This window comes from Vipera ursinii (assembly GCF_947247035.1).
Source record: "Vipera ursinii genome assembly, chromosome: 2".
Lineage (NCBI taxonomy): Eukaryota > Metazoa > Chordata > Lepidosauria > Squamata > Viperidae > Vipera > Vipera ursinii.
The window spans coordinates 251,762,563-251,786,585 of NC_139513.1; the positions used below are offsets into that span (position 1 = coordinate 251,762,563).

General features: G+C 37.0%; 1 protein-coding gene across 3 annotated transcripts in view; it reads left to right on the top strand.

Annotated features, from left to right (window-relative positions):
• Positions 1 to 14,361, top strand: part of CHD1 (chromodomain helicase DNA binding protein 1) — a 76,637-nt gene extending 62,276 nt beyond the window's left edge. For 2 of the 3 annotated variants that reach the window (XM_083354536.1, XM_083354538.1), the window contains 12 exons: positions 1,287 to 1,417; positions 3,437 to 3,575; positions 3,991 to 4,141; positions 4,972 to 5,094; positions 5,392 to 5,526; positions 6,806 to 7,060; positions 7,537 to 7,677; positions 9,489 to 9,667; positions 10,032 to 10,128; positions 10,436 to 10,493; positions 10,847 to 11,057; positions 13,386 to 14,361. In XM_083354536.1, the coding sequence (XP_083210662.1) occupies positions 1,287 to 1,417; positions 3,437 to 3,575; positions 3,991 to 4,141; positions 4,972 to 5,094; positions 5,392 to 5,526; positions 6,806 to 7,060; positions 7,537 to 7,677; positions 9,489 to 9,667; positions 10,032 to 10,128; positions 10,436 to 10,493; positions 10,847 to 11,057; positions 13,386 to 13,731 (1,966 nt within the window). In that variant the 3' untranslated portion in view covers positions 13,732 to 14,361. The remainder of the gene's footprint in view (positions 1 to 1,286; positions 1,418 to 3,436; positions 3,576 to 3,990; positions 4,142 to 4,971; positions 5,095 to 5,391; positions 5,527 to 6,805; positions 7,061 to 7,536; positions 7,678 to 9,488; positions 9,668 to 10,031; positions 10,129 to 10,435; positions 10,494 to 10,846; positions 11,058 to 13,385) is intronic. The other variant, XM_083354537.1, reaches the window with a different exon arrangement.
• Positions 14,362 to 24,023: the final 9,662 nt, after the last annotated feature.

The window sequence follows — 24,023 nt, forward strand, 5'->3', positions numbered from 1 at the left end:
TGTGAAGTACTAATACCACTTTACAATGCCTTGGTAAGGCCACACCTGGAATACTGTATCCAGTTTTGGTCACCACAATGTAAAAAAGATGTTGAGACTCTAGAAAGAGTACAGAGAAGAGCAACAAAGATGATTGGGGGACTGGAGGCTAAAACATATAGGGAACGGTTGCTGGAATTGGGTATGTGTAGTTTAATGAAGAGAAGGGTGAGGGGTGACATGATAGCAGTGTTCCAATATCTCTGGGGTTGCCACAAAGAAGAGGGAGTCAAGCTATTCTCCAAAGCACCTGAAGGCAGGACAAGAAGCAATGGATGGAAACTAGTCAAGGAGAGAAGCAACCTAGAACTAAGAAATTTCCTGACAGTTCGAACAACTAACCAGTGGAACAACCTGCCTCTAGAAGTGGTGAATGGTCCAACACTGGAAGTTTTTAAGAAGAGAACGGCCTGCCATTTGTCTGAAATGGTATAGGGTTTCCTGCCTGAGCAGGGGGTTGGACTAGATGACCAACAAGGTCCCTTCCAACTACTACTACTACTACTACTACTACTACTACTACTACTACTACTACTTTTTCTTTTATTATTATTATTATTATTATTATTATTATTATTATTATTATTATTATATTAAAATATCCTCTTGCAAACCTTAAGTTAATACAATTCTTATTGTTTTGATAAATCACAATTAAATATATATATTTTTTTCCAATATTCCTAAAATAATAATTATATCAGTATAATATTTCTTTTCTATTTAATCGTTCTGGTTCTCTTATCATAGATCCTGTTACAGTTCTTATTTTAGTTTATTTGTAATTTTGGGACTTGCTCATACGCACTAGAGGATGCCTATCGCATAAGGGAATGTTCGCAAGTTGAGAATTACCTCTATACAGTAACAATTTAGAACAAAACCTGCAGATTTTAGCTTATTCTGTATAAACTTGGTATAAATTTGTAAAAAGCTAAACAATACAAACTGAAATAAAACAATACTAAAAATCAGGAAAAAAGAAAAACTAATACAGTGTAATTAAAATGTTAATGCTTCATTACTTTGCTATTAAATCAAATAAAGTTACATTTGTATAAATTGTTATGGTTTCGTTTTCAAATAAGAATTTTAAAGATCTATTACAAGGAGATGGATTGATTGACTTTCCTTCCTTATTAATAACTTTATTGAAATGTCTAGCATTAATGGTTTTCCAGGTTTGTTTAATGAAGTAAAAATGTTTGATACATTGAAACTGTAATTGTAATGTTAACCTGTTGCAGATTAGATGCCATAGCTAGAGATGCTGAATTAGTGGATAAATCTGAGATAGATCTCCGGCGGCTTGGAGAGCTTGTACATAATGGATGCTTCAAAGCTTTGAAAGACAACTCATCTGGACAAGAAAGGGCAGGTACAGAGTGCTTAACAACAGCTATGTGGTATGAACCCAAGCAAAGAGTTCAGATTACACTTTTTGCTCCATTAAAAAATCATAACATCCTTTGATCGTGCCCTTGAGTTTATGAACAGGTTATTACTGAAATGGCTGACAGCAGTTTCCCATTTGTTGTAGTGTTTTGTTCTCGTCCTGTTTCCAGATATATCCAGTATAATATGTTTGTTACCTTAAAACATTACTGGCAACAGTCATAAAAATTAAAAACTGAAAAATAGTTCTAAAGTAAATGGGAGACACAATCAATTATTTTCAATAATTTCCATTCTTTTGTCCCTTTTGGCTAATTCTAAATATGCACATTAATGTATTTCTCAAATGCTATATTAACTACTCTGGCGTCTAGTCATGCCGGTCACATGACCACGGAGACGTCCTCGGACAAGCGCTGGCTCTTCGGCTTTGAAACGGAGATGAGCACCAGCCCCTAGAGTCAGAAACGACTAGCATGCATGTGCAGGGGAACCTTTACCTTTACCTTTACTATCTATTGGGCTAATTTTTCGTTGTGTAAAACCTTACTGTTTTAAGAACCTAAGAATGGATCTGCCTCTTAAACTTGAAGAACAGTAAAAATAGTGCCATACAAGAAGTTAACAAGTTACATTAGCAATTGGATCCAGAATTTCTGTCACTAAGTGATGTGGTCATAAAGTGTGACACCACACAAATCCATCACTTAGTGATAGCAATCCCAAATTCTCGTTTGTTGTCATTAACTAAGTCCCACCTATCCAGACTATTCCCAGCTTGGCTACTTCCAGCCCTGAGCCTCAGTTCTTCTAAAATAAGTGGCTGTCTCCCCCTCAGCTTCACCCAACTGCCTATTCTTCATCATCTCTGCCATTTGGCTTTCTTGCTCCAGCCTTGCATGGCTGAAGGCTTCCCCAGAACTGTGCAGTCCAGTGGCTGTTTGCCATTTTGCAGCTTGGGATTTTTGGTGCAGTGCTTCTGGGCCTGGAAGAAGCCCCTGAGCTGCAAGATGCAGCCACCCCAGCCCAGCGAAGCCACAGTCACCCCAGGAAGCCCCAGCTACTCCAGAGAGGCCCAGCCATCTTCACCGACCTGCACTCCAAGGCACCTGCCACCCAGTGCTCCACTGCTCCAGTTGACTTTGCCATTTTCTTGCTTCTGTTGCTGATGAGGTGTGGCCCTTTGCAAGACAGCTGCTGGCTGCATGAGAGCTTCTTCCCCAGGTCTTCTGAGGAAACTCTCAGGTGCTACCTCAAAAAGGCGGCCATTTGCAGTCAGCTGCTACCTTTTGAAGGACCAATATGGGCACACTTGGTCAGCATCAGGAGCAAGAAGACAGCAAAGATCAGCTGGGTGTGGAGTGCAGAAGGACAGAGATAGTAGAGGCATGTGACCGGGGTGGGGGGAGTTGAAGCACACCTGTACTCATAAGTCCGAGTGGGCTGCCAGGTACCCAAATTTTGATCATGTGCCTGCCAGGTCAGTGCAGTGACTGTAACTTTAGGATCTGGATATAAGTACTGTTTGTTTTGCACGGCTGTAACTTTGAACAGTCACTGAACAAATACTCATAACTCGAGGACTACCTATACACATAATGTTACCAATATTAGGTAGTACTCTGGTAAGCCAGATTCACTTAACAACCACATAATTCACTTAAGAAGTGATTTGTTTAACAACTGTGGCAAAAAAGATAATAAAATGTGGCAAAACTTACTTAGCAAACTGCCTTGCTTAGCAGTAAAAAATTTGGGCTCAACTGTGGTCATAAGTCAAGTACTATTTTTATTCATAATTACTGTCAGTTTTACTTGATATTTTTAAAAGTCAACATTCCTAGTCACTTTGTATCTTATGCATTATTTGTTTTTGAGACATAATTTTGTCTAATTGGTTGTACCTCCTTTGGGTGGTTTTGTATTGAACTGTAGGGCATTTTGGTTTTTTCATGTTTTGGAGAAAGTCTAATACTGTTCTTTGTTGCATTCTAAATTTAAGGAGGTAGACTTGGAAAAGTTAAAGGCCCAACATTCCGAATATCAGGGGTACAAGTAAATGCAAAATTGGTCATCTCACATGAAGAAGAGCTGGCACCATTACATAAATCCATTCCTTCAGATCCAGAGGAAAGGAAGAGGTTTGTATGTCCGTACTTGTTTCCTTAAGCAGAAACTCTGACATTCTTAATCCCTCTGACAAGTGACTTCATTCGCACTAAGGAGTTGCTATTTTATTGTGGCTGAATTCTGAATTAGCTCCTCAGCTTGCTAATCCTATTGCCAATTTGGTGACACTGTTAAAGTGACTGTGGTGTAATGATCAGTGTATATCACTCCACCCAAATAACCTCATGTTAAACATTTTAATGATCCCAAAATGACCACAGATCATTCATCATTTATCTGTTTTCACAGAACTGTTAAGATACAGTGGAGAAACAAGTTTACATTGGAAATAAATATGTAGTTAAACACGTGTTCTTTCTGGGTTTTTTTATTGCTTGCGTTCTATTCTTAGACATTACTTCTGAAGTATACTCACTTTTTATTTAGATACACCATTCCTTGTCACACTAAGGCTGCTCATTTTGATATGGATTGGGGTAGGGAGGATGATTCCAACCTTCTAATAGGCATTTATGAGTATGGATATGGTAGCTGGGAAATGATAAAAATGGACCCGGATCTCAACTTGACACACAAGGTAACCCCTTTTTCTATTCATTGAACATAATGCTGCTTGAAAGATCAAAGCTGTTTCTTAGTTCACAATGACTTATTTGGAACTGTGTTGTGAGAGATTAGTTGGTGCCAAATTATGTTAGTTGAATTATTTTGGATTTTATATTTTTACTATTTCTATGATGTCCACAGAAAAATCAGGAAAATATTCTTATATGGATTTCCCTTATCTTTTTACTGCATTTTAAACAGTAAAGTATTTCAAAGCCATCAAAATGTAAATATTCTGTCCTCAACAATGCCATCTATTCGATTCAGTATGTGTCCATAAGAGAAAAAAGTGCCACAAATTGAATGTACATTTTGCCGTATAGTAACAGGGTAATATTACAAGAGTGAATAGGAACTTATATGTAATTCCTTATTATTCCATTTCATCTGTATATGTAAGTTTTCTTTCTTCATCATGCTGGAGTGTTTGCTTATTTATTGTTAATTTTATTCCATATTTATTACTTTATAATTCAAAGTGATGAACATACATAATGTTCCTTCCTCCTCCTACTTTCCCCAGAACAAAAACTGCCTCTCAGTGTTTTTATGTATTGCACTATACAGATATATATAAGGATGGTAGGAAGTTAAATAGATCAAAACATTCTACTTTAATATGAACATTTACTGGTTAGGAGCATATATTATATTGTGAGCCTCCCAAACCCAGTTTGGAATGGGCAGGATCAGATTTGAATCAAATAAATATAACGTATTTTCAATTTTAGCTTTTCTGTCCCTATCCATTTTATTGCTACTGATATATTCTGAAGAAAACATTTTAAATTGTACTTTCAGATTCTGCCAGATGATCCAGATAAGAAACCCCAAGCCAAGCAGTTGCAGACCCGTGCAGACTACCTCATAAAATTATTGAATAAGGATATTGCAAGAAAAGAAGCACAAAGACTTTCTGGAATAGTAAGTAACATTTGTTGCAGCAAGAAGCAGTACGCTGAACATACATCTTATATATATGTAATATATTTGTTTACATTGTTTACATTTTAAAATTAACTATATTTGTCCACATACAGATAGGTTAAATCAGGATTCTCCCTGAACAAATTGTTCATGCTTCTTTATTAATTAGTTCTGGGTATGATTCTTGTTATTTCTAAAATTTAAAACACAACTGATTGATTTTTAAAAACAATAAGACACTAAAAATAAGCCTTACTATCTTTCTGATACTCAGAATACTTTTCTGATATTTAGGGAGGTTCAAAGAGAAGAAAGATAAGAATGAAAAAAAGCAAGATCATAAAAGCAATGAAAATGAAAGAGGAGTTAAAGAGTGACACCTCACCACCACCTTCAGATAAGTCTGATGAAGAGGAAGAAGATAGCAAGGTGAATATATTGGAAATGTTATCTGCTAAATTTATTTAACTTTTTTATTACCAGTCTGCACATTGGGAAAAACGGTATAAAACTGGTATCAAAATCACAGGTTCAGAATCTAAATGAAATTTCTAAGGTGATTCCTGGTGTATTTGTGTTTTAGATCTCATAATAAACTAGCTCTCTAAGGCAACAGCTTGAGGAATGTAAGATTTTTTCTTAAACCTGTTTTATTATATTGTACAATAAATGTCTCTTAGTAAAAGTCATTGCTAAGTGGCAGTGGAACATTGCATATATTTATGATATTTAATTCCTGTGTTTTTGAAAATACTTCTGAACCTCAAAATCATTTGAAATATAGATTTTAAGAAGATATTTTCTTTATTCAAAAAAGAGCAAAGTTTTTAAGTGTCTTTTTACCTCAAAAATGTAACATTATTTAAAGTTTCCTGAGCTAAGAATCAAAAATTGCAGTCTACCTAATCCCCAGTTTCCTGCTTGTTTTCATTCCTTTTTTTTAGCAAATTGCAAAATAAGATTACGTTTATTTGTTTCTTAAAATCTTAAAAAATATGGCAGGGATTTTGACCCAAGTAGGGCCTCTTAACATGGTCAAGAATATAACATTCTACTAAAATTATTAAAACATTAAAAGAGCAGACTAAGAAAAAATGCAGTTAGGATGATAAATAGTAAAAAAAGAATGGAAGAAAAAACTTAACCACAGTATTAAAATAAAAAGTAGAATGAAATATTAGACATTCAGATTCTACCAGATGTTTTTATTTGTTTTATGATTATTTTTAGGTTACGCTTAGGATTTTTCCAGTGATTGCTAAGCTGAAGAAAAAATAAGTAGTGATTAAACAAATGTTTAAAATTGTAAAATCAACTGTTGCTTGAAAAGATTTTTGTTTTAATGAAATACATTAATGGAAATAATACAAAAAATGGGGAAATGGTAGATACTTTAAGCATTGTTTCCTTCATCATTGATTATAAATAGAATCAATTTGAAAATTAGATTTATATAGCAAAGAATGTCCAGGCATTTTAACACCCCAAACAATCTACCTGTATTTCACAGAGTAATGAGATATAAAAAAACTTCTTGCAGCCAATAATTGATAAGTGGAATAAAATAGAAGAATGTGTCAGAACAAATAACAAAATTACTAAATAATACCATTGTTTCCTATTGTTTTTGATGCATATCACTTGTGCATTTATATGTCAACAAAATGTTTAGATTTTTCATTTCAGCAGATATGTTTATATGTTATAGGATGAAATGGTTTCATTGAAAAATCCAAGTAAGATAAAAATGGAAAAAGAAAATGAAGAAAATCTTGATGCAGATATTGCTTTGAAAAAGCAGGCTGATGAAAAAAGAGAAACTAAGGAAAATAAAAAGGAACTAAAAAGGGAGAAAAAAGAAAAGGAGGACAAGAAGGAGATGAAAGAAAAAGATATAAAAGAAAAGAGGGAAAGCAAAGGAAAAGAATATACCCACAAAGAAAAAGAAGTTAAAGAAGAAAAGGTAATTAAGCCCTATTAGATTGCCTGATCTCTTTTATAGACAGGGCTGTATTCTAGTATTCAGGATTGGCCATTCTTTTCCAAGGCGTTCACATGTTACATCAGGAGCTTCACTCCAAATGCACATGGGGCAGGAAAAACAGCAAAATGTAATTAAAATTAAATAATGATAGTTATTTTTCCTTTTTTGCATAAAATATTATAGTTTGGTTACAGCTTTTTAAACTTATTGACAAACCTATCCCATGTTAAGAAGTGAGTGGAATACTCAAACCTGCAACAGAGGTTCTGCACCCCAATTCAATAATATGCTTCATTTGTAAGCTGTGGGTTCCCCCCCCCCTTCAATTCACTCTTTGAATGAAATCTTGGCAAGTGGGTGCTATACAATAACAAAGCATATGTAAAATGTTGAGTATCCGTTGAGTTGAGTGTTCATTGTTGGCAGCACTTTAGACTCTTTTTTTTAATTTCTAGACAAATGATTATAAATCTGACAGCAAAGACAAAATAAAGAAAACGCCTTCAGCAGACACACCTGTTCATATAACAGCAAGCGGTGAACCAGTTCCTATATCAGAAGATTCAGAAGAATTGGATCAGAAAACCTTCAGTATAGTAAGATTATCTTCAGCATTAGCAATGAAATAACGTATTGTCATTTGATCATATCACTTTGCTTGCCTTATTGTGAATTGCATATGCACAACCTGTTGTCAGGAAAAATCTAGAGTTAAATAACTAATGGATTCAGGACTCTGGCTGATTTCTAGACAAGTAATGTTTTATCATTGGCAACATCAGCTAATATGGAAGCAAAGACATGTTGAGGGGTAGAATTTTCTCAGCAGGCAAAATTATGCTGAGTTTCATTGGGCTCTGACACACCATTGCCATCTCCTCAAAGTCTCCTTCTGCAAAATGGCATTGCTGGCTAAGGTGTTGAGTGATTATGGCAGAATATCTATTGTTATTTGATAAATGTATATCCTGATTTTCAGATTAGAGTTAGCGCTTCTATTTTTCTGTACAATTGAGTTGGATTAAGCTGAGATATAGAGTCGATCTTAAGTCACCCTGTGAGCTTCCATGACTGAAGTTGGACTACAAACCTGGATCTTCCTAGTCTTGGCCTAATATCTTAACCTATTAGATCTTCTTTTAGGAGGATAGCTATGACAGCATTTAATGTTAGATTATTCTACTACACTTTAACTAGCTGCTTGAGAGACTTTATATATTTGCCGGGATTTGGCCCCATGTGAATTATATGCTGTGTGAATTGCATACAATTGATTTTTAACTAAAATTCCAAAAATATAATGTAATGCACTGAACATACATGACTCCATATTTCTTTAGATCTACGGAACAATTATATTATTAAAATATCCTTTGCCATCTACTGGTATTACACATGTTGAACATTCTTGAATTTTTGTTTTGGTCTTCATAAATTCTAAATAATCACAAAGTGGGCTTTATAGATGGATTGAGATCCTTTTTGTTTTGTTCCGGGGGGGGGGGGGAATCATTTGATTTCTGATTTGTGCTGCTGGAAAGAGCAAGATTAGATGAGGAAAAGAAATCACACAGGTCAACTTGTGGTAGAAAAGCAGCATAATTTTATTGAGTTCCTTCTTATCACATGCCCTATTTATGGCAATCTATACCATGTCAAATATACATGGCCTAGCCCTTGTGTTGGATAAATAATGAAAAATAGGAAATAAGAGCATATGGCTAAAAAATTATTTTCAGTCTGTCAAAAGAGAGCCGTTTTGGTGTAATTATAGTCAACTATAGTGACTTGTTTTTAAAACATGACTGTGGAGTATCTTGACTAGGCAACAGAAGCACAGAAAGTATGGATCAGAGTTCCAGTCACAATAGACCATCCCACTTACTAAAGATTATTAAAAGGGCGTTTCTGACGATTAACTATACCTGTACAAACTGTCAGCATGGGATCCTAGTTCAAATTTCAAAACCATAGGAAAGCTATAACTACTTATCCATTGCTATTTCAAAAGAATAGAAAGGGAGTTGCACTTAAGAACATCTTCTAATTAATGATCCTATGATACTTTCCCAGTTCAAAATGTGCCCAGGAGCCTGAAATAATTGGGAAAATTTGATACGAGGTTGTAATAGGTAGCTTAGAGATACCTCTGGAATTATGTTTGCTTTTTCCATTTCAGTAATGCTGATCTACTTGTTCATAAAGTTAAAGAGTTTTCAATATTGATTATTTTAATCTAATGTTTAATATAAAATTGAAAGATAAATTAATTTGTAATAGAAAGCTTTCAGTATAAGAGAATGGTAAGCGGAATCATTCTGTATATTTTAGTGTGGATGTAAGTATCAACTTGTTTAACAGAACCGTGAATATTGTTCGTGAATATACGAATGTCATTTTTTTACAGTGCAAAGAAAGAATGAGGCCTGTCAAAGCAGCATTGAAACAGCTGGATAGGCCAGAGAAAGGTCTTTCAGAAAGGGAACAACTAGAACATACTAGACAGTGTCTCATAAAAATTGGAGACCATATAACTGAATGTCTAAAAGAATACACAAATCCTGAACAAATTAAACAGTGGAGAAAGTAAGTAAACACACAGATCTATCAAGCTTTTAGTTGTTTTATCATTAAACAGTTTATAGGATTACCACTAGGTGGAAGCTGATCTCTGTTACAGCTGTTACTGTGTTAAAGTAATATGTTGGAACCAAGTATTCTCTGCCCAGTTTAAGATGTCTTTTCCTCTATTTTTGTGCATATTATTCCATAATTAGCTACCCAATTCATTTTTTATCTGGAACATGGTCTAATTTGCCTTTGAATAAGAGCATCCAATAAATAAGGCAGTGTTAAACCCTAGCAGTAATTTACTGGTAGTTGAGAAATGTAACCTGTTAAAGGGGTTTCATAAAATTAAGACTGAATCTTTTTTTTTCTTTAATTTTAGGAATTTGTGGATTTTTGTTTCCAAATTTACTGAATTTGATGCCAGAAAACTACACAAATTGTATAAACATGCAATTAAAAAGCGCCAGGAAACACAGGTAATGGGGAAGCGGGTTATTAAATACTTGCAGACAATGCTGCATGCTGTTTTGTTATGAAATAGGGTCCAGTTCAGTGGCCTCCAACCTTTTGGGCACCAGGGGAGAGAGACTTTCCCGCAGATTGGAGGGGGTAGGGTTTCGCATGCTGCCTGTATCCTGTGGCTGGGGCTTTGCTTATTTGCACGGCCCATGTTGTGGCATGCCGTGGCCCGGTGCCGGTCGAGGGACTGGGGGTTGGGGACCCCTGATCTAGTTGAAAGTTATCAAATGAAACCTAGATAATGTTTTATTTAATTTTTTTCAGCAGTATAATGAACAGAATATCAGTAGTGGTGTGAACACAAATTCAATTAGAAATCCAGGTAGGATATTAACTATTATGCTGTTATGCAATATTGTAGTATAAGGACATACTGTCCATACTGTTTGGTATTCCAATTTTAAATATCTCTGTGAAATGGGAAAATATTTCCATTCCCAGTTGAGTATAAACCTATTTAATGTATATTTTCCACAAACCAAATGGCATATCCATAAGTATTTATGCTGCCCTGAATTTCACAGGTCTCCAATTTTTTAAAAATTTTTTTTTTTGCATAGAGATGTGTGTATATTGATAGAAATAATGTAAAATACCTTATATTAAAGATAATTGTTTGCAAGCATTTACAAATATATAAATTGCTGATGCACCTCTTTATTTCCATTTAAGCAGATGTGGAACGGTTAAAAGAGAACACAAATCATGATGACAGTAGTAGGGACAGTTATTCCTCTGATAGATACTTATCACAGTATCATGATCATCACAAAGACAGACTTCATGGAGATTCTTACAAAAAAAGTGATTCAAGAAAAAGGCCTTATTCCACTTTCAGCAATGGAAAAGATCATAGAGATTGGGATCACTATAAACAGGATAATAGGTAAGTCCTGTGACGTTTCTCGAGTCTGGTGCTCCTAAATATTTCTTAATTCATATTTATCATTAATGAGATAAGTATGTACTGTTCGCAAAATAGCTAACATTTATTTATATAATTTTAAATTCAGTATTATATTTAACACACCTTGAACGGTAATCATAATATAGTAGGGAAATGAATCTACATGAGGAGAAGTTGATTCTCCTCTCACAAACACACCCCGTGAGAGGAAAGCAGATAAGATGCCAGTTGAAGACACTATGTGGCAACTATTAGTTTCTGTTCTTATACTTGGCGCGTATTCCTCACTTAACAACTACTTATTCAGCAATCATTCAAAGTTAAAATTTCTGCTGAATGAATGCTGGTTATAACTGGTATTTGAAGTTCCAACCATCCCAGCACCTAGATCTAGACACTGGGCAGCCAGTTTGCAGTGTCCTGTGTTTATGTGATTGCATTTATAACCTTCTCTACCAGATTCCCACAAGCAAAATCAATGGGGAAGCCAATAAAGAGGGTCACAAGTTGCTCTGATAAGCCTCTCCCATCCATGCACCCTCCATCAGCCCGTGTGCACCTTGCCAGCCAGCCACACCCTACATAACCACTCCCCCACCCAGAAGCAGTCACACCAAGCCCTTCCATTTGCGCACCTTCTCCCATCCATCAGCAATCAACCTAAGCCACACTGAACTTGTACCTTGCCTCCACAGCCATCTTCACATCCTCACTCCCTCTCCCATTCTCTCCCACCCAGCAGTGTCCATTTACCTGCCTCCTTACCTGCTTGCAAACCACCTGGGATTTGCAACTTCCTGCTGGCTTCCTCATTGACTTTGCTTGTTGTTAGGAGTGAGGCAGGTATTGCCATTGCTAAGCAATGCAGTCATATGGTGTCCCACTTTATTATTATTGCATCACTTAACAATGGAAATTCTGGACCCAATTGCTGTGGAAACCCGAGGGCTACCTGTATAACAATAGACTTTCAGTGTTTATTTTATTTATGTATTTATTACATTTGTATGTTACCCAATTTCCAATGTTCCTAGCCCATGAGTGTAACAAAATAAAAAATAAAAAACAGCAAAAATAATAAAAGCCAGGTAGGAGTGAAAAAAAGGGGGAAAATCCACACAAAGCAAGGGGACTTCACTCATCAAAGTTCTATAAGAAAACCCAGGTCATCAAGTCCCTACAAACTTCCACAAGTGGAGGCCAGCCGTATCTAGGGGGAACCTCATTCCAGACAGCAGGTGCTGCCACAGAGAAGGCACACTTCTGGACTCCTGATAGAGAACATTGTTCAGCTGAAGGAACTCAAATTGCTTCATCCCTAGCATTGAACAGGGTTCAGAGTCCAGAGTCTGCAGCTGATACATGTTGTCTCACAATCTCAGAAATAAAACTACTGGGAAGGAGCAGTTGGTGGAAATGAATAGAGGAAAGTGGTCAAGTCAAGGTACAGGCCACGCTGCTTTTTAACAAGTAAAAATTGGTTGTGATGTCTGTTATCAGTGCAGAAGCATTGGGATGACTCCATATGGACTGCTTCAAATATATCAGTTATAAGCCAGCAATATTGCCACCTTCCTGTTCAAAAAACCCCGAAATAATTCCACAGTTTAGGAGGAAAAGAATAGAGGCTTATGAGTACTTCTATAAAGAGGTTTTGAACTGGTGCCTGAAAGAAATCTATGTTACACAGTTCCTCTGTTCCTGTAGAATCTGCCTTTTTATCCAAATTTATCTCTATATATTCTGAGTAATTGACCCAGCATATACTTCTTAGTTTCCTTATTTTCTTCTTGTGATTTTTTTTCCAGCTCAGGTGGCTGATTAGGTGTAATATTAAATATATGCATATGATAATATTAAAGGCATCTGTTTTGAAAAGCTAATTGTTAAAGGAATCAGCATTTAAAGAGAAAATTATACTCTTTTCTACTGCAGTCACAAAACAGGTTTCCCCCTTGTGAAAATAGTATTTGCATTGGAAATACTCTGTTTTAGAAATCCTGAGTTCCATAATCACTGGAGGATAGGAAAAAATAACCCTGTACCATTATAGCAGATACCTTGAATTAAGGTTGCTTTTCAGCTTTTATGTTCCAAGACTCTCCACATCAAAAAAATCATCTTTTCTGTGAGAAGATGGGTGGTTTCTAAATTTGACAAATGTATAAATAACTTCCACATTTCCACAAACGCAGCTTTACTTTTATAAAGTTGTAAAACCTGTATAAAGAAATTTGAGGTGCACATTCTAAACTATATTGTTTTAAGTTAGCTTCCACTGTAATAATTATTTTTCTTAATTTTCAGATACTACAGTGATAGTAAACATAGAAAGTTAGATGATCACAGAAATAGAGATCACAGATTGAATATGGAAGGAAGTTTTAAAGACAGTCGATCACATTTAGATCACCGGATACACTTAGATCATCGATCCAGTTCAGACTACAGTCATCATAAATCTTCAAGAGATTATAGGTATCACTCAGACTGGCAAATGGACCACAGAGCTTCCAGTAGTGGACCCAGGTCACCATTAGATCAACGGTCACCTTATGACTCTCGATCTCCTTTAGGACATAGATCTCCTTTTGACCATTCAACAGATCATAAAAGTACACCGGAACATATGTGGAGTAATCGGAAAACATAGCAAAGACTTAACATTTCATGGACTTTTTTTTAGCCATACACAATAAACTAACACAGTAATTGCCTTACATGACTTGAAAGATGTGGACCGGATGTGCTCTGAGTAGCAGTATTGTTACTACTTTCCAGTATGCTAGTTATATTATCCCCACAGAAGAAGAAATATTTTTGTATTTAAAGTTTTAATGCTGCACTGTGCTGCAAATGTTGTGGCACTTTTTTTTAAAGAAATAGGAAATGTTTACTTTTTACAGGGACCTCAACACTGCCCAACTTAGACTGGATCTTAATCTGAATTTCTTGTCAATAGTTTTATCCTGAATACAGTTTAAATTATGGTTTTAGATGAGTATTCACATGATAATCTGTGATAGTATTTCAGGAAAGAGGATTTTTTTCAAAGGATTTAATGACCTAGTTCACTTTCCAAAGCTACTTGTTTACGTTATACGCTGCGACCACCTTGCCGCTTTTTCATCACAAGCTTGAATATTTAAATTCTGTACCTATAATTGTAAAATAGTCAGGCATTTTCCAATTTGATCAGTTGTAATGCCTTTTTACAAAATGACTGTAAATTATTGTAAATTAATTAAACGAGCTTCCCCTCCCCTGACTTTTTCTTTCTAAATTGGTTTGGCTGATCATTTCCTTTTAAAAAAAATTAAAATAAAGTTCAGATGAAATAATTAGTCAGAATCTAAAAAGGAAAATAAAAAACCTGTCTGCCTTTACAGGAAGAAAATTCAATTCTGCAGATTGGATTACATGAATATGAATTTTATCTCCTGACATTTGACTCAGGTTGGACAATTATGTCTATCATCTCATTTATGTTTATATGCCCCCAAGATGGATTGTTTTAAAAAGATATTCAAAGTTATTTTGGAGCTAAAACATGCATGTTTATCAGAACAAATTTATTGATTCAACCATATTTATCTTATGTAATTTTGCATTTCAGCAAATAAAAGCTGCACTCTAAAAGTGTAAAGTCCCTGTTACAGATTTGCTTGGGTAATTATTTAAAAAACTAGGCATTTAGGTTCTAACATTGTCTCTCAGAGGCTTATATTCATATCCTCAATTATTAGCTTGGCAAAAGAATGGATTTGGCTGCTTCAATTCTCAGTTTATTTGTAAGGAAAATGTGGATTAAAAATACATATAAAAGCCATTACCAAGATTCTTTTGGGAATTTATAATCTTTATTTCAGTTTAAGAAAGTTATTGTTTAAGCCAGGGGTCCCCAATCCTTGGTCCATAGACCGGTACCGGGCCACAGCATTTTTTTATTTTTAATTCCATTTATATCCCGCCCTTCTCCGAAGACTCAGGGCGGCTTACAAGCTTAGCAGTAGCCTTCATTCTATGTATATGCCTGCTTATTAGGGCTTTCACACACCCACCCAAGCGGCATTATTACAAAGTCAGCTTAATTGCCCCCAACAATCTGGGTCCTCATTTTACCTACCTCGGAAGGATGGAAGGCTGAGTCAACCTTGAGCCTGGTGGGATGCGAACCTGCACTAATTGCAGGCAGCTGGTGTTACTTAAGGAGGCATTAGCCCACTGCTCCACCAAGGCATGCCAGCAACCAGGCTGCACAAACAAGCAAACCCCATCCAGGGATGCAGGCAGCACACAAAACCATGCACCCTCTGGTACATGGAAAAAACTCTCCATGTAACTGGTCCCTGGTGCCCAAAAGGTTGGGGACCTCTTGGTTTAAGCTATATAGAACTGTTTCCATGGTATAGCAAAGTGATGACAGATTTTTATTATTATTATTATTATTAGTCCCAGTGCAACAAACAGCAACTGATGACTTTTTTTAGGTAAAGGTAAAGGTTCCCCCGCACATGCGTGCTAGTCGTTTCCAACTCTAGGGGCCGGTGCTCATCTCCGTTTCAAAGCCGAAGAGCCAGCGTTTGTCCGAGGACGTCTCTGTGGTCATGTGGCCGGCATGACTAGATGCCAAAGGCGCACGGAAAGCTGTTACCTTCCCACCGTAGTGGTCCCTATTTTTCTACTTGCATTTTTACGTGCTTTCGAACTGCTAGGTTGGTAGAAGCTGGGACGAGTAACAGGTGCTCACTCTGTTACGCGGCACTCGGGATTTGATCCGCCAAACTGCTGACCTGATCGACAACCTCAGCGTCCTAACCCACTGAGCCACCACGTCCCTTTTTTTAACTGAATGTCTAACACACCTACGTGGCTTCTACTCTTTTTTGCCCCTTCTAGCAGATGCCTAGGTAAATAGGAAACTTTGCTTAAAATCAATGCCAGCTCAAATTCATACCCTCCTTCATTTAATTGTGCAAATATAGCTAAGAGCAAAATTGTCCTTGCTAAAATCTTGATTTTTCATTGTGAAATTGTGTTTCTGCTTACACACTGCTATGTATAAAGCTGTAAAGTATTGGTTGTTACATATTTTTAAGAGGCAGCTTTACTTGTTTGTTGCAGGAAAAGCAAGTATTAGTTTATACACTTACCAAAATTATTTATTGTGACATGAACTTTGCCACATTATAGCTCATTTCATTAAGATGTTTGGAGATTTCTGTATACCTATGGGGAGATTGTGGTGGATGAGGAATGTTTTTAGAGTGCAGTGTTAATATCTGCAAGTGTTTACACCAGGGACAAAGGGCATAAATTCTCATGTTCTATGAATTTGTGACACTAAAGAAACAAGTTTCTTTCACTCATCAAAAAGTTGTAAAAATGTATTGAGAGATAACAGTCCATTTTCCCTTGATATAATATACACTAGTTGGAGGTGATACATTGTCCATTTCATTCTGTGGAAGGCCAGTTTACAGGATTAGGACATGTGGGTGGAACTTCTGATTACTCTTGTAAAATCTGCCTGCAATAAAACCAGGCGTACTGTATGTTGCATAATGGTAACACTTGTGCTGGAGTATCATCAAGCAGGGCAAAACTGTTCTCGCCAGTTTCTGCTTTTTTTCAGCTGGTTTGTATGTTCATAAAGGAAGTCCTCAAAGTAACTGGAATTCAAAAAATGCTGTTTTCCTCTTTTCTTCACAAAGAAGTATTTCTGAACAATACTTCTCAATACAATAGCCTTCCACAAAAGATACAATAAGAGTAATTTAAACATATTTTTATAGATATAATAATTATAGAGACAAGGTCAAGCAGCAGATTTAAGGAAACTGAATAAATTAATTTGCATAAGGCAATGCATTCTCAGTTATTCCAAAATGCAATACATATTAATGTTTGGTACAAAAATGTAAATTATAAACAGGTTAATATGTCATTTGTATTTTTGGTTTTGTGGTAATCTATATTAACAATTGGTTACTTACAGAGCTTTTGATAAAATACAGGGCTCTAGGTATTAAATTTCAATATATGTGGAGCAAAAAGCCGAAGTGAAAACAAGAGATACTAATGAGTAAAATTTAAATAATGTTGAAACCAGGGAAGGATACTGTGGGTGGAATCACAGTCTTTATATGCATAAATATCTTAACATTTTTCAGGGTGTACTACTTGGTTCTGCAATTTATGAAGCATCCAAGGTGATGACCAACAGAATTAAGTTGTATCTTGATAAATCTTGGTACTGTGATTTGGAGGTGGCACTTGCTTTGCTCTAGCTGTACTGCTATGCTTGAGGTTCCCAATTTATTAACATTGTTAATAAATACCAATTTATTCGCATTGTTAATAAACCAGCCTTGCCATGAGAAACCCAGCAGTTTCTGTGATGCATCAGTAAGATGAATTCTGCAACTTCAATCCATCCTATTTAGAATTTGCTTATCCATCCTCTGGTAATGCCATTTTTTATGTTTGCAATGTTTGTGGAACAATGTTGAAAACAACTGATGAACTTCAAATGAAAATGAGTATTGAGTTTACTGATTGATGAATATCTATATACTATTAACATTTGTCATGTCCTTTACCTGGGCAAAATGGTGCATCATAAGAGCAAAAAATTTTGAGCCAAGGTACCTAAAATGGGCTAATTTACAGAATACATCAAAGTCCAGGGTCCATGACTTCCAATAGATTGAAATTTTTGAAAGTTGTGGTTGCTTCAGTGCTACTGGCTATTGCTGGGCTGCTGCTGCGATCATGTGATCTTCATGTTCAACATTTCGTGACATTTTCTCAGACATTCTCAAATCCCTCACTCCATCCAGCAGCAATGCAACTCATCATGTGACTCTTCAAGAAGCAACAACTTTAAGGTGCCTAAAGAAAAATCTGGGTACTTTTATTGCTTTATGCGCCCCTCCTCTGGCACAGGAAAATGCACATGTATCTATATCCCATCTTTGTTCAGGAACTCAAGGCACAAACAAAACAATATCCTATTTATTTTTTCACAACAATCCTGTTGTTAAAAGAGGAAATGATGTAGAGAATTCATGCATCCCCCAAAAAATGGAGCTTTGTCAAGTGTCAGTTGAAGAGAAGCATGCAACTGAGTGGTGGTGAAGGAAGATATTCTTAATGTTGGAGAAAACAAAAGAAAAATCAAATTTATGAAATAGGATTGCCTTAAGATTATGGTTCTGTTTGTAAGAATTATGAAAGAGTGCATAGATTTCATTTATCCAACATTTGAAAATCTTGCAAAACTGTTCTCAAACTTTGTTCCCCCCCCCACTCCCCATGAAACAATGAGAAATGAGTTCTTCATGCATTAGACTCTTCTCTGGAATGCTAAAAGAATATTGTTCCTTCAGTGTTGTTAGCGAAGGAGCTGACAGTACTGATTTTCCAACAGGATTCCTTGATTCAGTTGAACTCTCTGGATTGCCAGTACATAAACTGGAATTAACGATAGGATCTCCCATCATTTTAATGAGGAACTTAGAACATAGATAGTAGATCAAAGGCTTTGCAATGGAACAAAAATGAATCTGATCAACTCTCCAAGAATCTCACCATAGCAAAGATAACCATTGGTGCGTTCAAAAATGACATTGCCATGATTCCAAGGATTCAGTTCAATTTATCAAGAGGAAGATGGCCTTCTTTAGCAGACACAATTTCAATATAGTCACGCTTTGCTCTCACTATACATAAAACACAAGGAGAAAATGGAGAATGTGCTATTTATCTGGAGAAACAAAAGTCATCTCATGGCTTAGAGCCGTGGTGGCGAACCTATGGCACAGGTGCCACGCAGAGCCCTCTCTGTGGGCACACACGCCGTCGGCCCAGTCCTAGGCCTTCAGCTGGGATTTATAAAACCTTTTCGCTTTAGGCCTCCACAGCTGTGTGGGTGAAAAAAGGTTCAATCAATCAATTTCAAGTTGTCACGGGGGAAAAAAAAGATCTAGCAAAGTTGGAATTGATTGATTGAACTTTTTAGTCCCACCCAGTCTGCCGTTACCACTGCAGCCACGCCCACCCAATGGGCCACGCCCACCTAGCCCCTGACGATACATAAGTGGGTCTGAGGTTGCAGTTTAGGCACTCGGTCTCTAAAAGGTTTGCCATCACTGGCTTAGTGATGCTTGAATCCAGCTCTTGTGATTTATTCAATGGGGTATGATGAACTAAATATAGTATTATGAATGAGTATATTGTTTTACCAATTCTGTTTTAATCATTTTTATGTAATAATTGACTGTAATTTTGGATAATATTGTCAGATGTAGGCATTGAAGATACTCTCTTTTTGGAAAAGATGTAATGTATGAATCTTTTTATGCATCCTACCAGTCATAAGAGACCAGGGCAGCTTGCACAAAAAATCCACAAGAGATGGCAAACCTACGTAGATTTTCTTAAAAATAGCTTGCATAATACTGCAATATTTTTATGAACTAAACCAGAGGACACTTAGAAATATATGGCATTTTTAATGTGCACAGACTCTTCTAACCACAATAATGTCCTTATAATAGATATATTAAAGCAGACGTGCAACATAGAGGGTAAAGAACATTGAATTGTATGTACATGCTTTAGTCAAAGATGATGAAATAATTTCTAATATTAATACTTTGATCCCATGATTTATAAATATTTATCTATAAACAATAGATAAACATTAGAAGTAACTCATGCTAGATCATAACAACTGTTTCATATGAGGCAACTGTTGATCTTGGATGCAACAGAGTGTTTTGATTCAGAAGATGGTCATCAATCCCAGCTTTGGTGTTGACAATATAGTGAAGGGGAAAAAAATATTGATCCCCTGCTGATTTTGTACATTTGCCCTCTGACAAAGAAATGATCAGGCTATAATTTTAATGGTAGGTTTATTTTAACAGTGAGAGACAGAATAACAACAACAACAAATCCAGAAAAACGCATTTCAAAAGTTATAAATTGATTTTCATTTTAATGAGTGAAATAAGTATTTGACCCCTTTGCAAAACATCACTTGCTACTTGGTGGCAAACCCTTGTTGGCAATCACAGAGGTCAGACGTTTCCTTTAGCTGACCACCAGATTTGCTCACATCTAGGAGGGAATTTTGTCCCACTCCTCTTTGCAGATCCTCTTCGAGTCATTAAGGTTTCGAGACTGATGTTTGGCAGTTTCAACCTTCAGCTCCCTCCACAGATTTTCTATGGGATTAAGGTCTGGAGATTGGCTAGGCCACTCCAGGACCCTAATGTGCTTCTTCTTGAGCCATTCCTTTGTTGCCTTAGCCGTGTGTTTTGAATAGAATTGAATAGAGCTGGAAGGGACATTGGAGGTCTTCTAGTCCAGCACTCTGCTCAAGCAGGAGAATCTATACCATCTCAGATAGGTGATTGTCCAGTCTCTTCTTGAAAATTTCCAGTGACGGAGCACCACGATTTCTGGAGGTAAGGTGTTCCACTGGTTGATTGTTCTCACTGTCAGGAACTTTCTCCTTAATTCCAGGTTGCTTCTCTCTTTGATCAATTTCCAACCATTATTTCTCTTCCTTCCCTCTGGTGCTCTGGTGAACAACCTGACCCCCTCTTCTTTGTGGCAGCCCCTCAAACACAGGAATACTGCTATCATGTCTCCCCTATTTCTTTTCTTTCGACTAGCCAAACACAAGTCCCGCAGCTGTTCTTTGTATGTTTTGGTCTCCAGGCCTTGGAGCATCTTAGTTGCTCTTCTCTGAATTTTTTCCAAACTCTCAACATCTTTTTTGTGATTGTGGTGACCAAAATTGTGTAGTTCTGGGCTGATTCCTCATTGAAACTCCATGAGGTGAAATCTTGCATGGAGCCCAAGACCAAGGGAGATCGAGTTATTTTGTGTTTCTTCCATTTGCGAATAATTGCACCAATTGTTTTCACCCTCTCACCAAGCTGTTTGGCGATAGTCTTGTAGCCCATTCCAGCCTTGTGTAGATCTACAATCTTGTCCCTGACATCCTTGGACAGTTCTTTGGTCTTGGCCATGGTGATGAGTTTGGAATCTGATTGATTGCTTCTGTGGACAGGTGTCTTTTATACAGGTAACAAGCTGAGATTAAGAGCACTCCCTTTAAAAGAGTGTTCCTAATCTCAGCTTGTTATCTGTATAAGACACATGGAGGTCAGAAATCTTGATTGATCAGGGATCAAAGCCAAAGTCCCTCAAGGAATTTATGACCATCTGCAAATTTTCCTAAGCTGAGGAAAGGGCCTTCATAAAGCAACTTTTAATTGCTGCATTATAGCCCGGGCATGGACCCACACATCTCTGTAGAATTTTCTCCCACTACTTGGGGCATTTTTGAGTTTAATGCAGGCTTTTAAATTATGACATCTGATGATCCTATAAATGAGTCAAATAATAGACATCATTCTGGTAGATTGATTTTCCTGAAAGGAGCTACAACCACAGAATTACATACCTTACTTCTTGTGCTTTTAGAGCAATTAGCATTTAAAGGGTTAAAAGCTGTCTCCTTAAGGGGTGGCTTTCTGGGAAATGTAGTTTTTAGTTGTTTGGCCAGATCTGTATTCTAACTGATCACTAGGAGGCACTTCAATGTTTATTACAGGATTTCCTGGCTACATGCCAAGGCTGTAAAAAGTCTTTGCGTAATCCAGCCCAAGCATGCTCCGCTGATATGGGGAAATTATTCTCTTTTTACCTGCATGAATGGGCAGAATATGAAACATGTGACAGATGTATCTACAATAACCGCGAGTTACTGCTTAGAATTTCTGATCGATAAATATTTTGTTTAAAACCATTCCGTGGAGTTAAATCTATCTGGACAATGGCTAACGCAACCGCCTACATTCCAGAATACTTCTGGTTTTGATCTTTCCAAATCACACTTGATTTTAGTCTTGAGTAAGGAATGCTACTAGAAGAGTGCAGTGCCTTTCATTTTCTTTTGAGCAGTGCTTGCTCTACGCAGAGCTAGAAAAAAAATGTCAGGCAGAATTCTAGCTTCGGAATTCCTTCAAGAGATTTTTTTTTAAATTGATACACGATAGTATTTCTGATATGCAGAAAGCAACTCATGGCTCCAAAGGGCATAGATTCAGTCATGTGCCCTTCAAAGCTGATGCTTGTGAGCAGAGCCACAAGTTGCTTTCTACATATCAGAAATACTGATATATTGATTCAGTCAACTTGTAACTGTTTTGGTGAGAAAAGCTTGTTGGCTGCAAAATTCCATGGGCTAATGAATTAGGCTTTGGGTAAGAGCTTTATTTGGGCTTGGAACAATTCAAAAGTGGCTTGCCCAATCCAAAGCAAGAAGTCTAGCTCTCATTAAGTACCTTGCAAAACTCCAAAACTGTCAATCTTGGGGGATACTCATTTGAATGAAAACATGAAGCACCTGTGAAAGGATGAAAATTACCTAATTGAAAAGAAAGCGACAAGTTTTGGAACCTTCTTTAAAAAGAAAGAAAAGAAAGTTAAAAAGAAAACCACAATCAGACAGTTCTGTTAAATTACATACAAGTTCAGGCATTTTTGTGTAAAGGAAATTCTTTTGCTAAGGTTTTGTTTTGTTAAAGAAAGATTATCATACCGATAGACAATAAACTATTGACTCGTTACTGCTTATTGGCTTAAAAAAAAGACAATTTTCAGCAAGTGTTAGGACAAAAGCAACAGTAGAATATTTCAACATGCTACAGAAATCCTTTATCACTTGCTTCAAGAGGACAATTTAAGCAAATATTTTCAGCAGTTTCTATAAGCATCATTCAGCTAAAGTTTATCATAGGTTAAAGCTCATCTTAGAGACACAGTGATCCTCTAAATCCCCTTGGAAAGAACTACCGTGTTTTCCCGAAAATAAGACCCTGTCTTTTTTTTGCCTCCAAGAGAGATACCAGGTCTTTTTTTCAGTGTGTTTTTTCCAGTCTCACCTCATGGAGGCGACACCAACAACCCCAGCCAGCCAGCCCACTTCTGCGCTGAAGGAAATGCCTCTGCAGCTGAGAATGGAGCTTCGGCCTGCATTTCACCATCAGAGGACTTCCGGAAAGACCTCTGCAGCCAAGAAGTGAGCTACGGATTGAAATGCAGGCCAGGGGAAAACCGAAGCTCCATTCTCAGCTGTAGAGGCATTTCTTGAAGGCGTCTTGACAGCAAAATGCAGCCCAGGGGGGCGTTGCATAAGTGGGCCAGCGAGGTAGGTGTCAATTCATGGGAGGTCTGGCTGCAACAGTAAATGGGTGCAGGGTACATGGGGCAGCTCCACCCCCCCACCCCTGCCCTAGCTTGATTTTTAGGCATGCACCTGGCTCCAAAACTCAGGCTTCTTTTGGGAGTAGGGCTTATATTAGGCCCACCCGCAAAGCTAGGGCTTATTTTCGGGGTAGGTCTTACTTTTGGGAAAACACAGTAGCTCATCACAATGGGCATTCCTCACCTCCTTTGCCTAAAACCCGGGGCAATTTATTTCTCCAAAGGAATCAGTGCGATTGATAACTTTCCACCCTCCATCCCCCACAAAACACCTTCTACAGAGCTCTTCCAACATTGGCATTAATCCTGCAATTAGTAAATGGACTTGCCAATCACAGTTGAATCCATGCCTCTTCCACTCCCTATCCTGATTTTTATGGAAGAACGTAGCTAGTATTCGCAGACACAGTGTCTGGCTGTCTGCAGTACCCCAAACCATTACATTATTCATGAAGCTCCACTGTTCACTTAATTGCTCTGTGGGGCTTTAGTCTCATCTCAATGAGCTGTTGCTTTGGTTTCAGGCACTGCACTTTCTTCTCAAAATTTAGAGATTGGCTGGATTTGATTGGAACACACCTTTAGTTACATTACTAGTCGTCAACTATTATATACTGGCAACCAGCAGGGGTCAGTAATGGCACAAACATTCCACAG